General features: G+C 49.8%; 1 protein-coding gene across 3 annotated transcripts in view; it reads left to right on the forward strand.

The window, feature by feature from the left end:
* Positions 1–18,534, forward strand: part of IGSF9B (immunoglobulin superfamily member 9B) — a 50,708-nt gene that overhangs the window by 13,688 nt on the left and 18,486 nt on the right. For 2 of the 3 annotated variants that reach the window (XR_008290552.1, XM_027036951.2), the window contains exons 4-15: positions 4,973–5,124; positions 5,395–5,512; positions 6,845–6,986; positions 7,292–7,437; positions 10,138–10,280; positions 10,596–10,736; positions 10,821–10,937; positions 11,220–11,370; positions 12,453–12,576; positions 14,949–15,124; positions 16,196–16,422; positions 17,387–17,471. Coding sequence is in view for 2 of the 3 variants with exons in the window: in XM_027036951.2 (XP_026892752.1) it covers positions 4,973–5,124; positions 5,395–5,512; positions 6,845–6,986; positions 7,292–7,437; positions 10,138–10,280; positions 10,596–10,736; positions 10,821–10,937; positions 11,220–11,370; positions 12,453–12,576; positions 14,949–15,124; positions 16,196–16,422; positions 17,387–17,471 (1,722 nt within the window). In the remaining variant the exon portion in view is untranslated. The remainder of the gene's footprint in view (positions 1–4,972; positions 5,125–5,394; positions 5,513–6,844; positions 6,987–7,291; positions 7,438–10,137; positions 10,281–10,595; positions 10,737–10,820; positions 10,938–11,219; positions 11,371–12,452; positions 12,577–14,948; positions 15,125–16,195; positions 16,423–17,386; positions 17,472–18,534) is intronic. The other variant, XM_027036952.2, reaches the window with a different exon arrangement.

Raw genomic sequence — 18,534 nt, forward strand, 5'->3', positions numbered from 1 at the left:
GATATGTAATGAGTGTCTGTTGTGTGCCTAGCCTTGCACTAGGGGAAGAGAAATGATGGTGAGCCAACCCAGACATGATCCCTTCTTGTGCTGGGTTTACTGTCTAAGAAAATGTAAGAATCCTGTGAAGAGTAACCGTTTTAATGGCTATCAGTTATTATAGTTCAGTTAAGTTAACTGCTATGTGTTGATGCTTTTCAAGTGTTTGGGAAAAGGCAACAAAGCCCTTTGCAGAGGCCCAAGTGACTTAGTTGAGTTCCCAGTGCTGGTGCAGGCTGGGGGCCTGATTCTAAGGCTGTGACCACACCAGGGGTTGGGCCCTCTGCGTGCATTCCACAAGAGAGTCTCTCTTATGTCCCTGGGAGTCCTTACTTGGGAGGAGATACTCTAGAGGAGCCAGGAGAAGCTGGAACTGTGGAGAAAAATCTGGAGAAGTGGCATATATGCTTTGGATGTGCCACACAGAGCTTGGGTCCTTGCGGTTTTGATATCTGTGACTATAGATGCTGTGTTTGGGAGAGAGAAATTGATGTTGTTCCTGGCTTGGAAGTTTCTCATAGTATTGATCTGCTCTGAAGGATGGCTCTCTCTGCCCTACCTTGTGGGGTTGGGTCATTCCTCCCAAGGGGGGCAGGCCATGTTCCTTGGCTTGAGAACCTCTCCAGGGTCCTGAAAGAACAGAGTATTTTAGCCAGGGCACTGTTATCTGAGAAGAGCAGACTTAGCGATGGTGGTCCTAGAACAGTGTTGGTCTAGGCTGCTCAACCCATTAGATATAGTTGGCTCCTGTCAGTCAGTCCCAAGAGACTGATTGGAGGCTTACTTTAAGTCTTGGGTGGGCTGTCCCCACCACATAGCAAGCTTTTGAGTCACCTCCTTTTGATGCCAGCTGTTGTGTGTGCCGAGAATGAAAACTCATCTTAATATTAGCCCAAGCAAAACATAATTAGGAAGGTAAATCTGCCGCGAAAAGCTTCGCTGATTGAACACTGAGCCAAGAGTCCCCATGTTGCTTTCTTTCTCTCTTATGCCCTTTCTAAACTGGGCTGTAATCTCCAAGAACCACCTTGTTTTCCCTTCATGTCCTCCTGGCAGCGCCCACTTCAGTGACCTGAGATGTCAGGTGTTCAGTAGGCACTCACGTGACAGGAAGGTAGAATTTAATTGGAGATTGTGTGTTGTATTACGTCTCTATATTAGTTTGCATGAGTGGGAATTGGTTCTGTGAGAATTCACAATGACTTAGAGTGGAATAAGCATGGGAGAAGGCCTTGAAAAGGTTTGGTTTATTTCATGCATTCAGTAGCTGTAAGATCCCAGGCAACTCTCTGGGCATCAACTCCCTCAGTTACCAAAACCAATGCCTGTTTGCAGAGCTGTTGTGAAGATCAGATGAAATGCTGTGTAAGAAAGTGTCCTTCACAGTGTCTGTGACATTAATTACATGTGGGTCAGATGCTGGCCATTCTCTTTCTCAAGAGAGAAAAAAAGATGAAATCAAATGAAATAGTAGTGGCAGGGAGGTGGTATATAGGAAGGTCCTCAGACTGGAAGATGCAGAGGACTGTAGTAGTTTGAAAGTTCTTGTAAACTCACCAATAATTATCCATTCATAACACATCTTGAGTCTTGGCTTTTAGTATTTACATGAGTAACCTGTATATCTTGGGCCTGGAGATCAGGCTGGAGTGCTTTTTGTAGATTTTGTAAATAAAGGGAAGTAACACACACACACACACACACACACACACACACACACACACACATCTTGGATGTTTGCTCTGTGGCAGGCTCTGGGGACACAGCAATGGGCCCAATCCAGACTCAGCTTTAAGGAAACTTCCAGAGGCAGTAAGTCCAGAGAAAATTGCAATATGGGCTTTGGGAGAACAAAGGAGGGAGAACTTCTTTGAGGGAAGGACTCCTGTGCAGAGACCCAACTAGGGAGGAGGAGTTAGCCGGGTGCAGGGGTATTCCATGCAGAGGGAACAGCATGCCCACATGCCCAGATGGAGAGTCAGTGCATTCATAGAGGTTGTTTATAGAAAGTGTTGGCCAGAAAAGCTAAGAATGTTCCCTCATCTGCTCCAGGGTTTAAACCGGGGCTTTGCCCTTACCAAGGAGCCTGCCTCCCAAGTGGGTAGATTAGAGCAGACACACTTGAAGGTGAGAGAGCTGTCTCCCTTTATTCCCTCCTCCTTTCACCCCCAGTTCTGAGGTTCCTTCCAGCATAAATATTTCCATTATGGAAGGAAAGAGTCTGGAGTGCCAGCATTCCATTGCTTCCAAACTAGAATGTTTAGTGTCAGGCATTTTCTGACAGAGATCACCTTTGGAAAATGAAAGGCCAGTGAAAAATTAGAATTATAAATGGTCTCAGTCTCCTTCTGTGTTTTCTTAAAGACCAGTTGGGTGGAAACAAACCCAATTATTCCTTTATCACATAAAATACCCAAAAAGCCCAAGCCAAGTCTTGCTTTACATTGGTGAATTACTTGGAGGAGAGGCCAGTCTATTTCTAACCTGCACTATTAATTATAGAGCACTTGTAAAAAAGAATTAAGCCTAGAAATGCAGCTGGCAAGCTAACACCTAATTCTGTAAATAATTGAGAGTCAAACCATTGTTTTCCTGAAAACTCGAGATTGTTCAAAGTACTTTCCTGATTAGCACCTAAATAATAAAGTAATTATGTAATTAGTAATTAATTTGTCACTTCAGGACGTAATTTAATTTATTATCTTTTCTTTTAAGCTTGACACCAGAGGTAATGAGGCTGTGGCTATATTTCCAGGGACAGACTTGGCAAGAGGGGCTCTGTTGGAGATGAGCACACATTCCAGGGCAGCACGAGAGGCCTAGAAGCTAGGATTCCAGAATCCCTTTATAAGGATTTGGGATGGTTTTTGCCATCATTTTTATTATATTAGATGCTGGATGAGTATTGATGTGCTTGAAGTTGTCCATTGTGTGTGTTTTGTGTGTGATGAACTATGCTTCTTAATTCACTCAGTATTCATTCTCCAAGTGCCCTCAGTGTGCCCACACTGAGTTAAGGGCTTTGGAAATGATTGAAGAAAGTGGTATTGCCATGGTCTTGTTCCTAGGAAGTTTTATGTGTTTGAATTTGTGTTGGTCTGTAGGTGTGTGTATGTATGTACATTTAATTTATTCATCCATTCAGCAGACATTCGTTGAGTGCTCTGTTACAAGCTAGGAACTGTGCTAAAAGCCAGGCATGCAGTGTGATTTACTGAAAAGATCTTTGTTCTCAGGGAGAGTCAGTGATCAGTACTTTAAAGAAAATAAAATAGTCTAAGGGGGTAGAGAATGTTAGAAGTGCTATCTTAGATGGGCTGACCACTTAAGGCAGAGATAGCATTTTAGTGAAGATTTGCATGAACCAAAGGAGTGAGGTCTGGGTACAGAGAGGGCAGCAAATGCAAAGGCCCTGAGATCGGACATTTTTAGCACATTTGAGAAAGACAAAGATGGCCAGGGTGGCTAGAGCACAGTGAAGGGGTATATGGTAGCAGACGAGGTTGGCAGAGGAGGGGGCAGACAGTACCAAACCTCAAAGCACTCTGACTGGTTCTCGGGGCAACGCTGTCTGGAGAGGTGACACCTATCTCAAAGCTTCTCTCTCTCTTTTTAAAATGTTTATTTTAGTTTTGAGAGAGGGTGTGAACCAGGGAGGGGCAGGGAGAGAGGGGGACAGAGGATCTGAAGCAGACTCCAGGCTGACAGCAGTGAGCCCAACGTAGGGCTTGAACTCATAAACTGTGAGATCATGACCTGAGCTGAAGTTGGAAACTCAACTGTGTGAGCCACCCAGGCGCCCCTCAAAGCTTCTCATTGATGCCTCAGATGTTTCTGGGGAGATGACAATGATGATAGTCATGGCAAAATAACCAACATTTCACACGTATCTACATTCACAAGATCCCTTTCACGAACTGTATCTCACTTATTCCTCACCTCAATACTGGAGGGGGCCAGATTTGGGTAAAGCCCAGAGAGGCTGAGTAACTTGTCCAGGGTTACCCAACTAGTGGCAGGCTGCACTGTAACTTGGTCTTTGGGTACCTTGAGATGAGCTAAAAATGTCCTGCCTCAGCCAGGCATTGTGAACCCTAGGACTCAAGGTTAAAAGTGGGGCCCCTCCTTGTCACTTCAAAAACAATGAAAGTCCAAGAGGTTAAGAGTGATCTGATTGCCTCTACAAGCAGCTCAGACTGATGAGACTGAGTCTCTGAACAGTTGATTATCCAAACAGGATGGATATTGGTCAAAACTACAATCAATGCAGGTGGTAGTGTGGGGATAACCTGGCATAATCAGAAGAAAATTAAAAAAGGAGTAGCCTGCAGAGTGGGCTGTCTTTCTGTCTGGATGCCAGAAAAGGAAGAAGGTGGAAAATTTTCTCTGCCTAATCTGGAAGAGTAAGATTCCTTGTCACCATGGCCTGTGGTCTGTAGTAGGCCTAGATGGAGCTCAGGTGGGAGACATCCTGGAAATATGGGGCCTGACTGGGCTGGGGTTAAGGAAGTTGGAGTATCAGGGATGATCTTTAGGTGAAAGACCGGAGTGGGGGGTGATGGAACAGTCTGGAGCTAGTAGCAAGTGTGTGCTCTGCAAGTCATGGGAGCTGTGCTGTTTATCGCTTTGTCTTTAGTGCTGAGCATGGTGGCCTCCTTGTAGGTGCTCAGCAAATATTTGTTTATTGGGAATTAGCGAAGCACAATGGGAGAATATTAGAATTTGCACCCAGCCAGACTGACTTTGAATTTCAGGTCTCCTCTTCTCCTGTAAGACTCAGGCGCAGAGGATTTTACTTTTGTCCCCCTTCCTTCCTTTATCCTAGCACCTCGCGGAAGGTTAAGTATGAACACAATGGCCATGGTGCCTGGTGTGGGTGGGCACTGCATGCAGGGCGGCAGCCTGGCTAATCCCACCCTGCATCTCTCTGCAGCTCCTCCCACCTTTACGGAAACACCCCCCCAGTACATCGAGGCCAAGGAGGGCGGCAGTGTTACCATGACCTGCACAGCTTTTGGGAACCCCAAGCCCATTGTCACCTGGCTGAAGGAGGGGACACTCCTAGGTGCTAGTGGGAAATACCAGGTAAGTGTGGTTCTCCATTGGGGCTGCTGCACTTCTCCTTGCTTGCCCTTCCTTTGCCTCCTCCCTCTCCACGGTGGTCTCCTGCTTCATGTGACCAGTAACATTGCACAGCAGGCAGCCTTGTTGGTGTCTGTGGTTGAAGGGAGATGAACGGAGTGCCTGGCTCCATATCTCCGTAGTGCATGAGCCCTGAGGCTATCTCTGCCTGAGGAGATAGCCCCTGGTGGGGCCCCAGTGTGGGTGCTGAGCTCCATCTCTCTTTGGCCCCAGGTGAGTGATGGCAGCCTGACGGTGACATCGGTCAGTAGGGAGGACAGAGGTGCCTACACCTGTCGCGCATACAGCATCCAGGGGGAGGCTGTTCATACCACCCACCTGCTTGTCCAAGGTAAGAGAGATTTCTCTGGCTTCTTCATGCCTCAGACCTTTTACAGGGACTTCCATCCCATCTGAGCTGCAGAGAGGTTTGCCCAGGGCACGACTGGCACAGCTGAGGTAGGTAGAGAGATGGGCAGTTCATGAGGAGTGGGGTTGGGCTCCCCCTGAGCATTGTGTAGTTCATAGCCCGAGTGCCCATGGTGGCCTGTTGTGGCCATCACACAGGATGACAGGAGGCACCATGTTGATGGTTACTCTGTCTGAGTAGTGTCCTGCTGTACCTCCATCTTCCCCAGGGGAGAAGACCTCCCTTAGGTTTCCACCCCGTTAGTGACGGCTTCAATAAATAAAGATAGGAATTCAATCCAAGCCTCAGACATTTAAAATAACACTGAAGGGCATCTGGCAAAGCTGGGGTCTGCATGGTCAGCACTGGGAAATGCCAGTTTTCCCTGCCTGGGGCCCCAGTGTGTCCCAGAAGGACTAGCGTCAGGATGGCAGAATCTCTTTGTACTGAGCCCATCCACCCTCTTTGCCTCCCACCTGCTGCCTGCTGAAGGAGCGGGTGAGAGCTAGTGGTGGCTGTCTGGGCTGCCAGGGCTGCTGAGACACATGTTCCTTCTGCCTTCTTCTGACTTGGAGTGTTGCAGCATGGGCCAGAGGTCCCTCTGTAGATTGGAGAAGAGCTGCCCACTCTCAGGAGAGAGCAAAGTGGCAGCTGTGGCCTATCTGGAAAGCTAGCACCAGGGAGTTCTGGGATTTCACTCTCTGTTTACTCTGCTATCCCCCTGCCTCCTCTCCCCAAATCTGCCCTCTTGACCTCTGGCTGATAAGCAGCACAAGCCTTTTAACTCCTTTAGAAGCAAGATTATTCCTTGCTCTGGATTGAAAAGAGTGGCCTTTGTCCCTCATGCATGTCCCCTGCTCAGGTTCTGCTGGAGAGAAGGATGAGCAGGAAGGGGTATGTATGTCTATGTGTCTAGGGGTGAGATGGCTGGTTTGGGGAGCTTGTGCATGGAGGCAGGGTGCAGGTATACACCAACAAGGGTGTCTTGCAGCTGGCTCAGGGGGTTGGGGCTCACTGTGGTCACACCCCAGGACTTTTTGCATCTCTGGGACCTGTAAGGAGAGTAAGAATGTGAGTGCTAGCAGTAGCTGGAAGCATCTCTGTGGCGACTGCCCAGGGTTGTGCTGTTGCCTCTTGAACCAGTGCTACCCTCCAGCTCCCTCCTGGAGTTTAGGCACTGCTTGCTGAGACCTCTCAGAGCTTCCTGGGAGGTCCCAGCACTGCTGTGCTCCCCTCCCATACCAGGTAAGGTTATGTTTATTTCCTATTCCCTAGGGCCTCCCTTCATCGTTTCCCCTCCTGAGAACATCACTGTCAACATATCCCAGGATGCTCTGCTCACCTGCCGGGCAGAGGCGTATCCCGGCAACCTTACCTACACCTGGTATTGGCAGGACGAGAACGTCTACTTCCAGAAGTGAGCATGCTGCCCTGCCCTCTCAGTGGGGTCCCCAGACACCAGGCCTCCCAGGGGCAAGGCCTCTGAGCAGGGGCTGCTGCAGGCTGCTCTTGGGCTCTAGGAGCTTGCAGAGGGGAGGTCTAATCTGTCCCTCATGCAAGGCCAGTGTCTGCACAGAGTGGCCTTGAGATGGGCCAGGAATATGAGGAGGCTCTGGCTCTCCTTGCCTCGTTCACAGAGAGGGGACTCCTTGCTGCCTTGCTCCACTGTCTCATGGAAGACCCTCTTCCCCCACCCCTCCTTGTCTCTTTGTGTGTTTGTAGTGACCTGAAGTTGAGAGTGCGGATCCTGATCGATGGGACCCTGATCATCTTCCGGGTGAAACCTGAGGATGCAGGGAAATACACCTGTGTTCCTAGCAACAGCCTGGGGCGCTCCCCTTCTGCCTCAGCATACTTAACTGTGCAGTGTGAGTAGGGATAGGGAGAGCAACACGTGGTGGGCGTTCCAGAAGATCCAAGCCACATTAGCCAGACTGGAGGCTGGAGGATAGTAAGAGACCGAGTGTCACTTGAGGGAATGTGGGCAGAGGAATGACAGGAAGCAGGGATAGCCCAACATGAGGCCAAGACTTGGGCTGGTCAATTGAGGTGAAACAGTGCTTGCTGGGTGTCCTCTATGGGCCAGGCATCACTACAAGTGTTAATTCCATCAGTCAACAAGCTTAGGTTGGATTTAAGGATCGGTAGACCTTTTGAGCAGTTGTCTTTGTATTGAATGCTAGCCAGCTCCTCTCTCTGGATGTTGAATGAGATGGTCTCTGGTCCTTTTTTTCTCAGGTATATGAGGGAGTGTAGGTGAAGCTGAAGTAGAGTTAGATTTCCTGCCAGCTCTATGCCTTCCCCCACTGTGGACAGCTGTTTGGAGTGAAGGGGACAGAACCCTCTTCTGGGGTGACTTGATCTAGTTCTGCCAGCATCTGGCTCCCTCTTGGCTTTCTTCTAGCTCTTCTCTAGGGCGGCCAGAGATCCAAATGGATGAGCTGCTTCTCATGCTAGAACAATTGAGGGCTTTTGTGCAAGTGCAATAATTCAGTTTGCTAATCTTGAATCCGGCAGTGTAGTCGATGCTTTCCCACCCCCTGGCAAGCTGATCATTGTGAGAAAGAGACAGAAGGATGAGTAATGAGGATTAATTTCTTTCTTTTGATTTGTGGATGGCCCTGTCACTCAGACAACAAAGGCCCTGCCTGGTTACCGTAGGTGACCGGCTTTTTATCACTTGAGTGTTAGTGTGGGAAGACTGCTCACCCGCAAGGGCATGCCGTGGCTGGGTGAGAAGTTCAATAGCCTAGAGATGCCCTGGTCAGCATGTGAGCTGAGAACAAGCAGAAGGACAGTTGATGACCCCAGGAAGTGGGGCTGGTCTCCAAAGCCACTCCAAACAGCTGGGTGTTTGCAATTGTCTACTGCTGAGTGGGCGCTATGGTGGTGGAGCCAAGCTGGACCTTTGAGCCCTGTCTAGCTTCTCACCTCAGATGCTTATTGTTTCCTTCTCCATGCAGTGATTTTGCTTGTGGGGACAAAGGCATCATTTTTCCATTTCCATTGTCATCAACTTAAAAAGGGCTTTTAGCATGCTGTATGATGAGTCTAAGTTTTTAAGGGCTATGAGGCCCTAGGAAAGCTATGTGGTGTGACCCAGGACATCAAGCACTTCCCACCCTGACCTGCAGTAGGAAAAAGCAAGTCAAGAAGCTATTTAAACATGACTTACCATGTGCCCCAAGCTGTGCTAGATGTGGAGGAGCTAAGGGCAGGGAAGAGTCCACTTGGAGTAGCATCTTGTCTAGCTATGTCACTTGGGCTAGAAGGTGGCGGGGGCAGAGAGAGAGAGAGAACCAGCAGGGGTAGTCTTCAGAAGGATGAGGAATGTAACCAAAAGTAAGGCCCCCATCCATGAAGCCATGGGCCATTCTGTGCCGAGAGGGGTATGCGGTTTCTGCGTCTTTCCCCAGTGCCATCACCCACTGCAGCTTGTCCCTTTTTACCTCCTTTTTGCCTTCAGAAGGAATCCGGGGGGTGAGATTTTCAGGTGGGTGAGACAAGGATCTTTATTTCTGCTAAAAAGCAGCGTTCAGAGTATTTCCCATTCATAAACCCTTTGAAAAATCTTGGAGGCAAAAAAAAAAAAAAAAAAAAAAAACAAACCTCTACATACAAAAGAAGGAAGCTATGTCTAAATATATAACTCGGCCTGATATTTATGTAATGCTGTTCTCTGAAGAGCTCCAAATGCTTAAAACATACCAGCTCATTCATCCTCACTGCCTCACTGGAAGTTCTGGATCTTTCTCCTGGTCGCCCTCAGGGGAAATTGGGGAGAATGGAAAGGTGATGAGTCACCCACATCACAGGATGTGCTCCTCTTGCTGCTCTCGTGGGAAACTTTCATCCATTCTGTGGCCAAAGCTGATTCCGTATTCCAGATGCACAGAGGGGAAACTGAGGCCAAGAGGGGCTGGACAGCTAGCAGAATGGAGAGGAGAGGAAAGAACCACTGGTGGTCATGTCTCTGAACACAGAATGTAGAACTGACATTCCACTTTTGGTTTAGGATGTGGAGCGAGAGAGAGCTGCTTGGTGTCCAAGACACACTTGGGATGAGGAATGGTCGGTGGAGGATAGGGTCAAATGTTGACTTTGAGTTTGGAGTCTAGGGGCTGGGGAAATGGACATCCAGGGTCCTTAGTCTGCAGTTCAGTCCATGTGTAGGAGCATTTGAGGGGTGTTAGGGATTTAGGCAGGTGAAAACATGCCTTTGGGTGCCTCCAGACATTTGAAACAGAAGTTCTTAAGAATACAGTAGGCTGGGCAGATGAAAAGCCGCTGGCAGCCCACACTGCACTGGGGCAGCCTGATGTGGCCTCTGTGCTTTGTCCGTCTTGTTCCTCATGGTGGTCCAGGTACCTGGCACTGTTGTGAGCACTGAGGACATAGGCAGTGTTTACTGAATGGGTGGATGGGTATGAATGGCAGTTCCTTGGAGTAGGAGTGTCTGTATGAGACCCCAGGGGTTTATGTGGTGGTTTGGCCCCCTGCCCAGATCTCTCACTCCTTGACTGCCCTCCTGCCTTTCTTCTCTCCCACCCCATGCTACCCCTCTACAGATCCAGCCCGTGTCCTCAACATGCCCCCTGTCATCTACGTGCCCGTGGGAATTCACGGCTATATCCGATGCCCTGTGGATGCAGAGCCACCAGCCACCGTGGTCAAGTGGAACAAAGATGGCCGCCCCCTGCAGGTTGAGAAGGTGCTGAAAAGATGCATGTGGGGTCACAGTGAGACTCTCCTGATGCTGAGCTGCTCCCTCTGAGGGTCTGGTTCCCTGCAGGACTCCTCTAGTCCCTACCAAAAAACTCTGAGAAAGCAACGAGCTGCTTCCTGTGGCGGGTCTACACTCTGGTAGAGCTTTTGCCATTCTCCCAGGGCACTTAGACAACCCCTTACCCCACACTAGCTGGTGCTGTGTCCAGGTCTGCGAAGTTAGGTCTGGCCTAGTGGGGGCTGGGACCGAGCTTCTGTCCCCTGACCATTGCTCCCTGTTCTGCTGTCTGTGCTCTGACAGAACCTGGGTTGGACCTTGATGGAGGATGGCTCTATTCGGATTGAGGAGGCCACAGAGGAGGCTCTTGGCACTTACACCTGTGTGCCTTACAACACCTTGGGGACCATGGGCCAGTCTGCTCCTGCACGGCTTGTCCTGAAGGTGAGGCCCAGGGCTGAGAGTGGCCTCCATGGGAGTGGGCAAGCTGAAATGATTGACTTCATGGCCTTGCTGTGCTCTCCCTAGGACCCCCCGTATTTTACGGTGCTACCAGGCTGGGAGTATAGGCAGGAGGCTGGCCGGGAGCTGCTTATCCCCTGTGCTGCTGCAGGGGACCCTTTCCCTGTCATCACTTGGAGAAAGGTACCTTCAGGTTCTGGAGCTCTTGGGAAGTGTGCTGGAGGGGCAAGATCTGGTAGTGCTCTGTTGTGACCGGGCCAGGTGCTGAGCAGTGGGGCTGACTTTTAGAGTGATGGGTGCTCTGGAGGAGGGGCAGTGGGGGTGTGGGCTGAATGTTCGGGTACCACTTGCTCCTCCTGTTCTTGGGCCTCTGATGTGTTGGTGGCTTCTCTTCTTCCCTGCTGACCCGGCTCCTCCCCTGCCAACCCGCTCCTGCCTTCCTCTTTGCCCCCTTGTTTGGCCAAGGTAGGGAAGCCCAGCAGAAGCAAGCACAATGCCCTGCCCAGCGGGAGTCTCCAGTTTCGAGCCCTGAGTAAGGAGGACCACGGGGAGTGGGAGTGCATCGCCACCAACGTGGTCACCAGCATCACTGCCAGTACCCACCTGACCGTCATCGGTACGGGGGCTGTGGGCAGGAGGGCTGTGGTCTGGGCACCGGACACTGTCTACCCTTTCTGGGCATCTTTCTTGAGTCGGCCCACCCCTGAATCAGGAGCCTGCCACGTGTAACCCTAGCCCTCTGTGGACTCTATACAAGGGAAAGTGACATGGGCCTGTCCTGGGGAGATCTTTTTCTGGCAAAATGTACCCAGCAACACCCCCCATAGAAATGAGGCATGTGTGTGGGCAGTAGCGACTGTGTCTAGGCCTAGAAGGGGAGCTGGAAGAATGGAATGAGGGGGATCTGGGAGGGGACCAGTGTGCTGAGCTCCAGCAGCTGGGCCTGGCCTGGAGGTTACTGGCATTCCCATTTCCGGGGTGCCAGGGGTTATGTTCCCACTTCTTTTGCCTGAGGTGTGTGTCCCTAAGACCTCAGCTTGTAGCCTGCCCCTCTGGGGACTGATAGCTAGTTGTAACAGTGGCCAACACTTCGAGCATTTACCACCAGTTTTAGGCTCTGTCCCAGTTGGTGCCCTATCATTTTTAACCTATGAGGTGAGAGCTGATATTTCCCCAGTGTACATACATTGAAACCAAGGCTGGCATGGATCACACACCTTGCCGAACATCACATCACTAATAACTGCTGGGTCCCGGACTCAAACACAAGTAGAAGTTCTTAATAGTTGTGTTGTGCTGCCTCTCACTTTGATGTTCAGGTGGAATATGGCTATCTCTCATGAGGCCAGAGAACTTTATAGGAGAGGGACTTTTTAGCTTGGACTGTGACCTTGAGGGAGAGTGTTTCTGTATTTGCCAGGTGAGCACAGGATTTTGGCCTGGGATGACGAAGGTTCTGGTTTCCCTTTGGCCATGTTCCTGATGTTCATGCCATATCTTGCTAGAAGGACTCTATGGCACAGTGGGATGGCTTTTCTTCTGCAGTCCTACTGCTCAGGGCATCAGCTCCTCAGCATCCCTCGCCATTCCGCGCTCCACTTGAGGCACTGCATTTTGCTACTACGTAGTGCCACTGTGGGTGCCCAGCTCACTGGGCCCAGTTCATTTCAGTCTGAGAGCACTCCACTTGGTCTCCAGGCACCAGCCCCCATGCCCCGGGCAGTGTCCGGGTCCAGGTCTCCATGACAACTGCCAACGTGTCCTGGGAGCCAGGCTATGATGGAGGATTCGAGCAGACATTCTCAGTTTGGTACGGACCTCTGTGAGTCACCCCCGCATGCTTTGCTCTCTGCTTTTCCCTCCCCCAACCCCTGACTTCAGTCAGTCCCTGGGGCGGGTGGACGTTATGAGAAGGATACAGTTCTTTGCCTGCTAGACCTCCAGTCAGTGAGGTGTGTTGACATAGTGACTAGGTCTTGTGGGGAATGGGCACGTCTGTGAGGGATTCGGGGCATTCTGCATTCCCAGCCTGAAAGGTTTGGATGCCAATTTAGGCTGTTGCCTGAATTGACCATCACCCTCTGCTGCTCTCTCTTCAGCTTATCTCACTACCCCTTTTTGTGTCCTTGGTTCATGCTTCTTTTAGGTTCCTCTGTCCTCCGGAGTCTGGAAGAGACTCCCAATCTTCAGTGGCATTGAGAAACAGCCCAGCTGGAAGCGTAGAATCTAATTTTTATTCTCTCGCTTTCCCAGTGGTTCCAGAAACTGATGTGAAGTGGTGCTTGCCTTCTGGCCTTGTTTTCAGCATCTTCATTTTCTCTAGGACCCTGTGTTTCTATTGTGTTTATATCTCTGCTATTAATTTGGCCAGATGTAGTGATTTGAGATCTTTGCTTAAACCTTGGGGTAGGTAAGGGATCTTAAAGATGCATACATAAATCAGGCTGAGGTCAAGAGGCACAGAAAAGGTGGAGAGAGGGGACGTAGTGGACCTCCTTCCCATCACGCAAAGGTTTTTCTCCCCCACATTCCTATCCTGAGCCAAGAACTGGCCACCTGCAATATGGGACATCCTTGAGTGGGAAGGATGAGCCCTCTCACTTCCTCCTTTTCAGACCTGCCTCATCTGGCTATGTATTCCCAGCCAGGCTCGATCAGGGCCTAGGAAGGAGGAAATATTCCTGCAGAGGGCAACTCATGGAGATTCAGGGAGAGCCCTTGATACACTAGTCAACATCAAGGGGGGTTAAGAGGAAGCTGCCCTCTTTCCCATCATGATGTTTTGGTGGGTACATCCTGAATATTCTGGATGTTTTGAGTTCTGACTAGGCAAACAACCTAGATGATGAGTGTGGGGAACTCTCTGAGTTGCAACCAGAACATCCTCCACCCCTTAATCTCTGTTCCTCCCAAGGCAAGGTGGGGGGCTGGGCGGGGGAGGGCTCCTGACAACCCTGCCAGGTGACTGCTGCAAGAATCATGGTGTTGCTGGGCAGCTGTGTGTCCAGGGAAGGGCCTTTGGCAAGGCCAGGCCATCTTTGGGGATGTCCAAGTGGCAGGTCTGGGTGTAGATTGGGGTTTCCCTCACTGCTTGCGGTCCTGCTCCATGCTGCTGCTCATCTGCACCGCTTTATCACACTTTGCTCACTTGCTTTGGTGCCCGGGGCGGTGGGGTGGGGGTGGGTGGGAAGGGTAGTTGCAAAGTTTGGGGAGGTCTTCTTCCCTCCTGTTGTTCTGATTGCCTCTGACTCTCCACGTATTGACTCAGACATTTGGCACTGGCTTCTTTTTGCTGTGCTTTTTGCTGCCTCAGCTCAAACTCCTAAGCATTCATGGTAGTGAGCATTTAAACCTAGAGGGAACCCTGTGAGCGGGCATCCACTAAGTTGTAGCTCAGGGCTGCAGGAAGAAAGCTGCCCAGGGTCTCAGTCCCATAGGATGATGTCTCCTCCCCGTGGTGATCCCAGGGCACTGCACCTGGAAATAGCAGGGATGGAGAGTTAGGTGGGCGGTGTAGAACAAACGCTAACCTTCACCCCTAGTTCCAGGGTCCTCCACACACAGTGTGACCTTGCCCTTGATTATGAGTTCTAACTGTTAAGGCCTTAAGGATCCTGGTCCTCACTGTGGGGAAATCCCTGCTCATTTTTGTCTTATACCCTAGGCTTCTTCAGGTGACTCAAACCTTGTTGGACTGAGTGAGCCCTCTGGGTTACTTTACTCCCTACTTTTCACTGTCCCTGGGAGGGTGGGCAGCTGAGGTCACCTGGATTTCTTCCCTAGTCCTGCCATTGCTGAATTGCTCATCCTCACTTCCCCACGATGGTACCTGCCTTGTTCCTACTGTCCTTACTCTCCCAAGGCAGATGTACTCTTAGGGCTGTGACCAGGGTAAAGATCCCCCGCCCCCCAGTGCAATTGGTAGTTTGACCAGTATTGTAAGCATCACTTATATCTAAGGGTTCCTTTTAGTAGAGGTGGTGCCAGTGGTGGCTGGCGACCGGCGTTAAAGACTGGCACAGCCAGAGTTGGGAAGGTCATCCCACCTTGGTCATTTCCTCTTTCTATCCTAAAGCCAGGGAAGGCCAGGTCTGCCCAGTGCCACCTCCTTGAGGACCTTGCATGCATTCTTGTGTCTCCAGTGTAACCCACCCCACCTCCTTGTCCCCGATCCTCTCTCTTTCTTTTGGCCAGGATGAAGCGGGCACAGTTTGGGCCCCATGACTGGCTATCTTTGCCAGTGCCACCGGGACCCAGCTGGTTGCTAGTGGATGCCCTGGAGCCTGAGACAGCATACCAGTTCAGCGTCCTGGCCCAGAACAAGCTGGGAACGAGCGCCTTCAGTGAGGTGGTCACTGTGAACACTTTAGGTGAGGACCCCGGGCTGGGATGTCTTGAGGATATTTCCTGGAGGATCTGGGTAAAGACGGTAATGGTGGTGATGATCCTAGCAGATAACATTTACTTCTTACTATGTGCCAGGCACCTTGCTACATGCTTCAGGTAATCATGTCATTTGATCTCCCAAGAAGGACTTCTCATCCCATTCTTTGAGTTTTGCCTGGACCATAGTGCCTTGACCCACATCAGAGCACTTTGGGCCAGGTTCCTTTCAACATTTATCCTTCCTTGGTAAGCCACATGTTTGCATCTTCCTGTGGCTTCACAGGGCAGGCTAGGAATCCTTCTTCCTCCTTCTGCACCCTTGCCTATTCTTTCCTCTGGCCCTTGGCCTCATTTGGTGGCTGGTGTGTGGCCAGTTCTCCCTGTCAAATCTTAGTCATGCTGACTCTTCCTTCCTGGACCCAGTGGCTCACTCCATTCCACCTGGAGAGCGCCGTGAACAGGTGGCACCCCTCCAGCCTGTTCCTGGATCCTTTACTGCCACTAGGGGGTGCAGCAGTGATGGGATGCTTACCCCTGCTCTGGAGCTTTCCTCCTTGGCCTTTTTATTCTCCACCTGTGCCAAGAAGGCAATTGAGAGCAGACAATGTGCTATGAGAAGACAATTCTAGCTCCTTGGAAGAGAACATAAAATACATTTTGTAGTATCTTTTTAAAGATATTATTTAAAAGATTACATTTAATTCTTCCATCTCCTAACTCTCTACACGACAACCACTCCCCCCCCCCGCCCCGCCCCGGTGATTTCTGTTTTTTTTTTTTTTTTTCCATTTGAGACACTCCATTCCCTCATCTATGTTTTTAGAAATGCTGAGAAAATAGGTTCTTGTGGCTGTGGGCCACTTCCCTTGGGTGAGGAGGGCTCTTTTGTGTGACACTCTTGTCTCTGAAATGACTCCTGCATGGCAAAGTGACCATTGCCTTGGGGCCACAGTGCCCTAGAGACACATGCTGAGCCAGAAGGCACTTTAGAGAGGTGAGGGTACAATGATCTCGGCATCGCCACATACTTTCCCTCTCTCCCCTCTGTGCCACAGCATTCCCTATCACAACTCCAGAACCCCTGGTGCTGGTTACCCCACCAAGGTGCCTCACAGCCAATCGGACCCAGCAGGGTGTGCTCCTGTCTTGGTTACCCCCTGCCAATCACAGCTTTCCCATTGACCGCTACATCATGGAATTTCGTGTCGGGGAACACTGGGAGACGTTAGATGGTGCCATCCCGGGCACTGATGGAGACTTCTTTGCCAAGGATCTGTCACAGGTGAGGTGTCCAGCCTTTCCTTGCTGCTGTTCCCAAATTCTGGAAGTGTCATGACTCTCTGGAGTCACTGAACGCTTTGAGTGAGGTGTACAAGTCAGGTGTACAAGGTGTACAAGGCTGAGCCATGTGCTGCCCCACACCATGATTCCTTTATTCTCAGATCTGCTACCAAGGTCTGGGATCCGTAGATCATGGCAACTGGGGTCCTACAGACTCAGGACCAGTGTTTGGCAGTGGTGACTTTTATTGCCTTGAGGGCTTTTTCCACATACAGACATAAGCTGGAGCCAGGCAGAGCAGGTTAGGAGCCCAGATTGTGTAAATAGACAGTGACCTCAGCTCCCTGCTAGGGGTCTAACTTGGGCTGGGTGAAGGATTTCCCAGAAGGATTGTCTTCTAGCTTTGCCCAGGGAAGGACCCCTGCTTTAACAATTTAGAGTCCCTAGAGGAATATATGTACATATATATATGTATATATATGTATGTATGTATATATATGTATATATATGTATATGTATGTATGTATATATATATATTCCAGCTGACCCTCCGCTTTAAACTTTGATGTCTCTCTAGCTGGAGAGAGGAAATAGCTTATTATTACATGGATATAGATAGCCTCATCTATCTTTCTGTCTTCCTTCCCTGGACACTCATTTAATGATAGCATTGGGGCTCCTGAGAGCCTGTGTGAGCATCTCTTTCCAACTCTGCTTTCAGTGCCCTCACTTTTGTAGATTGAAATCTGCCATGGTAGGAGTATTTTTATCATGGAAATTGACAAGTGTGTTTTTCAAATCAGGACTTTTTTCTTTTAACCTGAGAGCTGGTTGTTCAACACTTGCAGTATGCCACTGCTTTGGGTACCCCATTCCATGAAAGGTCATTGCAGGGTGGGTGTAGTGGTGGGTCAGTGGCTGTCTCAGATTTCTGGGCTGACAGGCTATTATCCCTGGGACTGTAGGACACCTGGTACGAGTTCCGGGTTCTGGCCGTCATGCAGGATCTGATCAGTGAGCCCAGCAACATTGCCGGTGTCTCCAGCACAGGTACTTGGGCTGGGGGGTTCTCTTACAACTGTGGGGGGTAAAAGCCACGTGGGAATCCCCCAGTGAGATAGCTAAAATGAGGAAAGAAGACTGAATTGGAAACAATGGAGAGCTCTGGTTGAAGCTGTGAGTTGTAGTGTTTCTTAAGGCCCTCCAACCCATTCTTCTGCATCCATGATGGACAGGATTTCTCCAACTAAAGAGCTGTGTTTATGACACTTTCTAAAAGATAGCTGCAGAAAGAAATGTCGCTAATCTCATTATAGTTGTCAAAAATAACTTGACTTAAGTTCTTTTGCTATAAAATCCCTGTTTCCTCCAGTGTTGTCCTCTGTAATGGGCTGGGGCAGTGAACTGGAGAGACAACAGGTCAGCACGTATTTATTGAGTGCCTATTATAAGACTGCTTTATAATTATGGTGGTTTTATTTGGAAAATTACTGTTTGGTGTTGTTTCCCTCTACCCCTTCGTCTCCCTAGATTTTTTTCAGGCTAAATACAGCCAACTCCCTAGCATTTTCCCCATTTATCTTTCTTTCTCTTGGCCCTGGTCCCATTTATACACATCTTTCTCCACTACAGTTCCTGCCTGAACACAGAAGAACCCCTCCCTTGCCCAGTGAAGTGGCTCCCTAGGTCTGGGAAGAGGCTTTTGCTTAGTGATCAAGCAATGGCACCATTTCCATGGGCACTGCTCACACAAAGACCTCTGGGACCAGTTGGCTCAGAGCTTGGCCAAGAAGCTCATGCAGTAGTACTCACAGAGCTATAGAAGCACCAGAGTAGGCAGACTTGGGGGAGGAGAAGGAAAGACTGAAGTGGCACCAGAGCCCTGGGGCAGTGGGGTGTGACTTCTGCATCATGCTAGGCACCATGGACCTTTCTTTCTTTCTTCCTTTCCTTTCCTTTCCTTTCCTTTCCTTTCCTTTCCTTTCCTTTCCTTTCCTTTCCTTTCCTTTCCCTCTTTCTCTTTCTTTCTTTCTTTCTTTCTTTCTTTCTTTCTTTCTTTCTTTCTTTCTTTCTTTCTTTCTTTCTTTCTTTCTTTCTCTTGCTTTCTTTCTTA

This window comes from Acinonyx jubatus, chromosome D1, assembly GCF_027475565.1.
Source record: "Acinonyx jubatus isolate Ajub_Pintada_27869175 chromosome D1, VMU_Ajub_asm_v1.0, whole genome shotgun sequence".
In the NCBI taxonomy this organism is placed as follows: Eukaryota; Metazoa; Chordata; class Mammalia; order Carnivora; family Felidae; genus Acinonyx; species Acinonyx jubatus.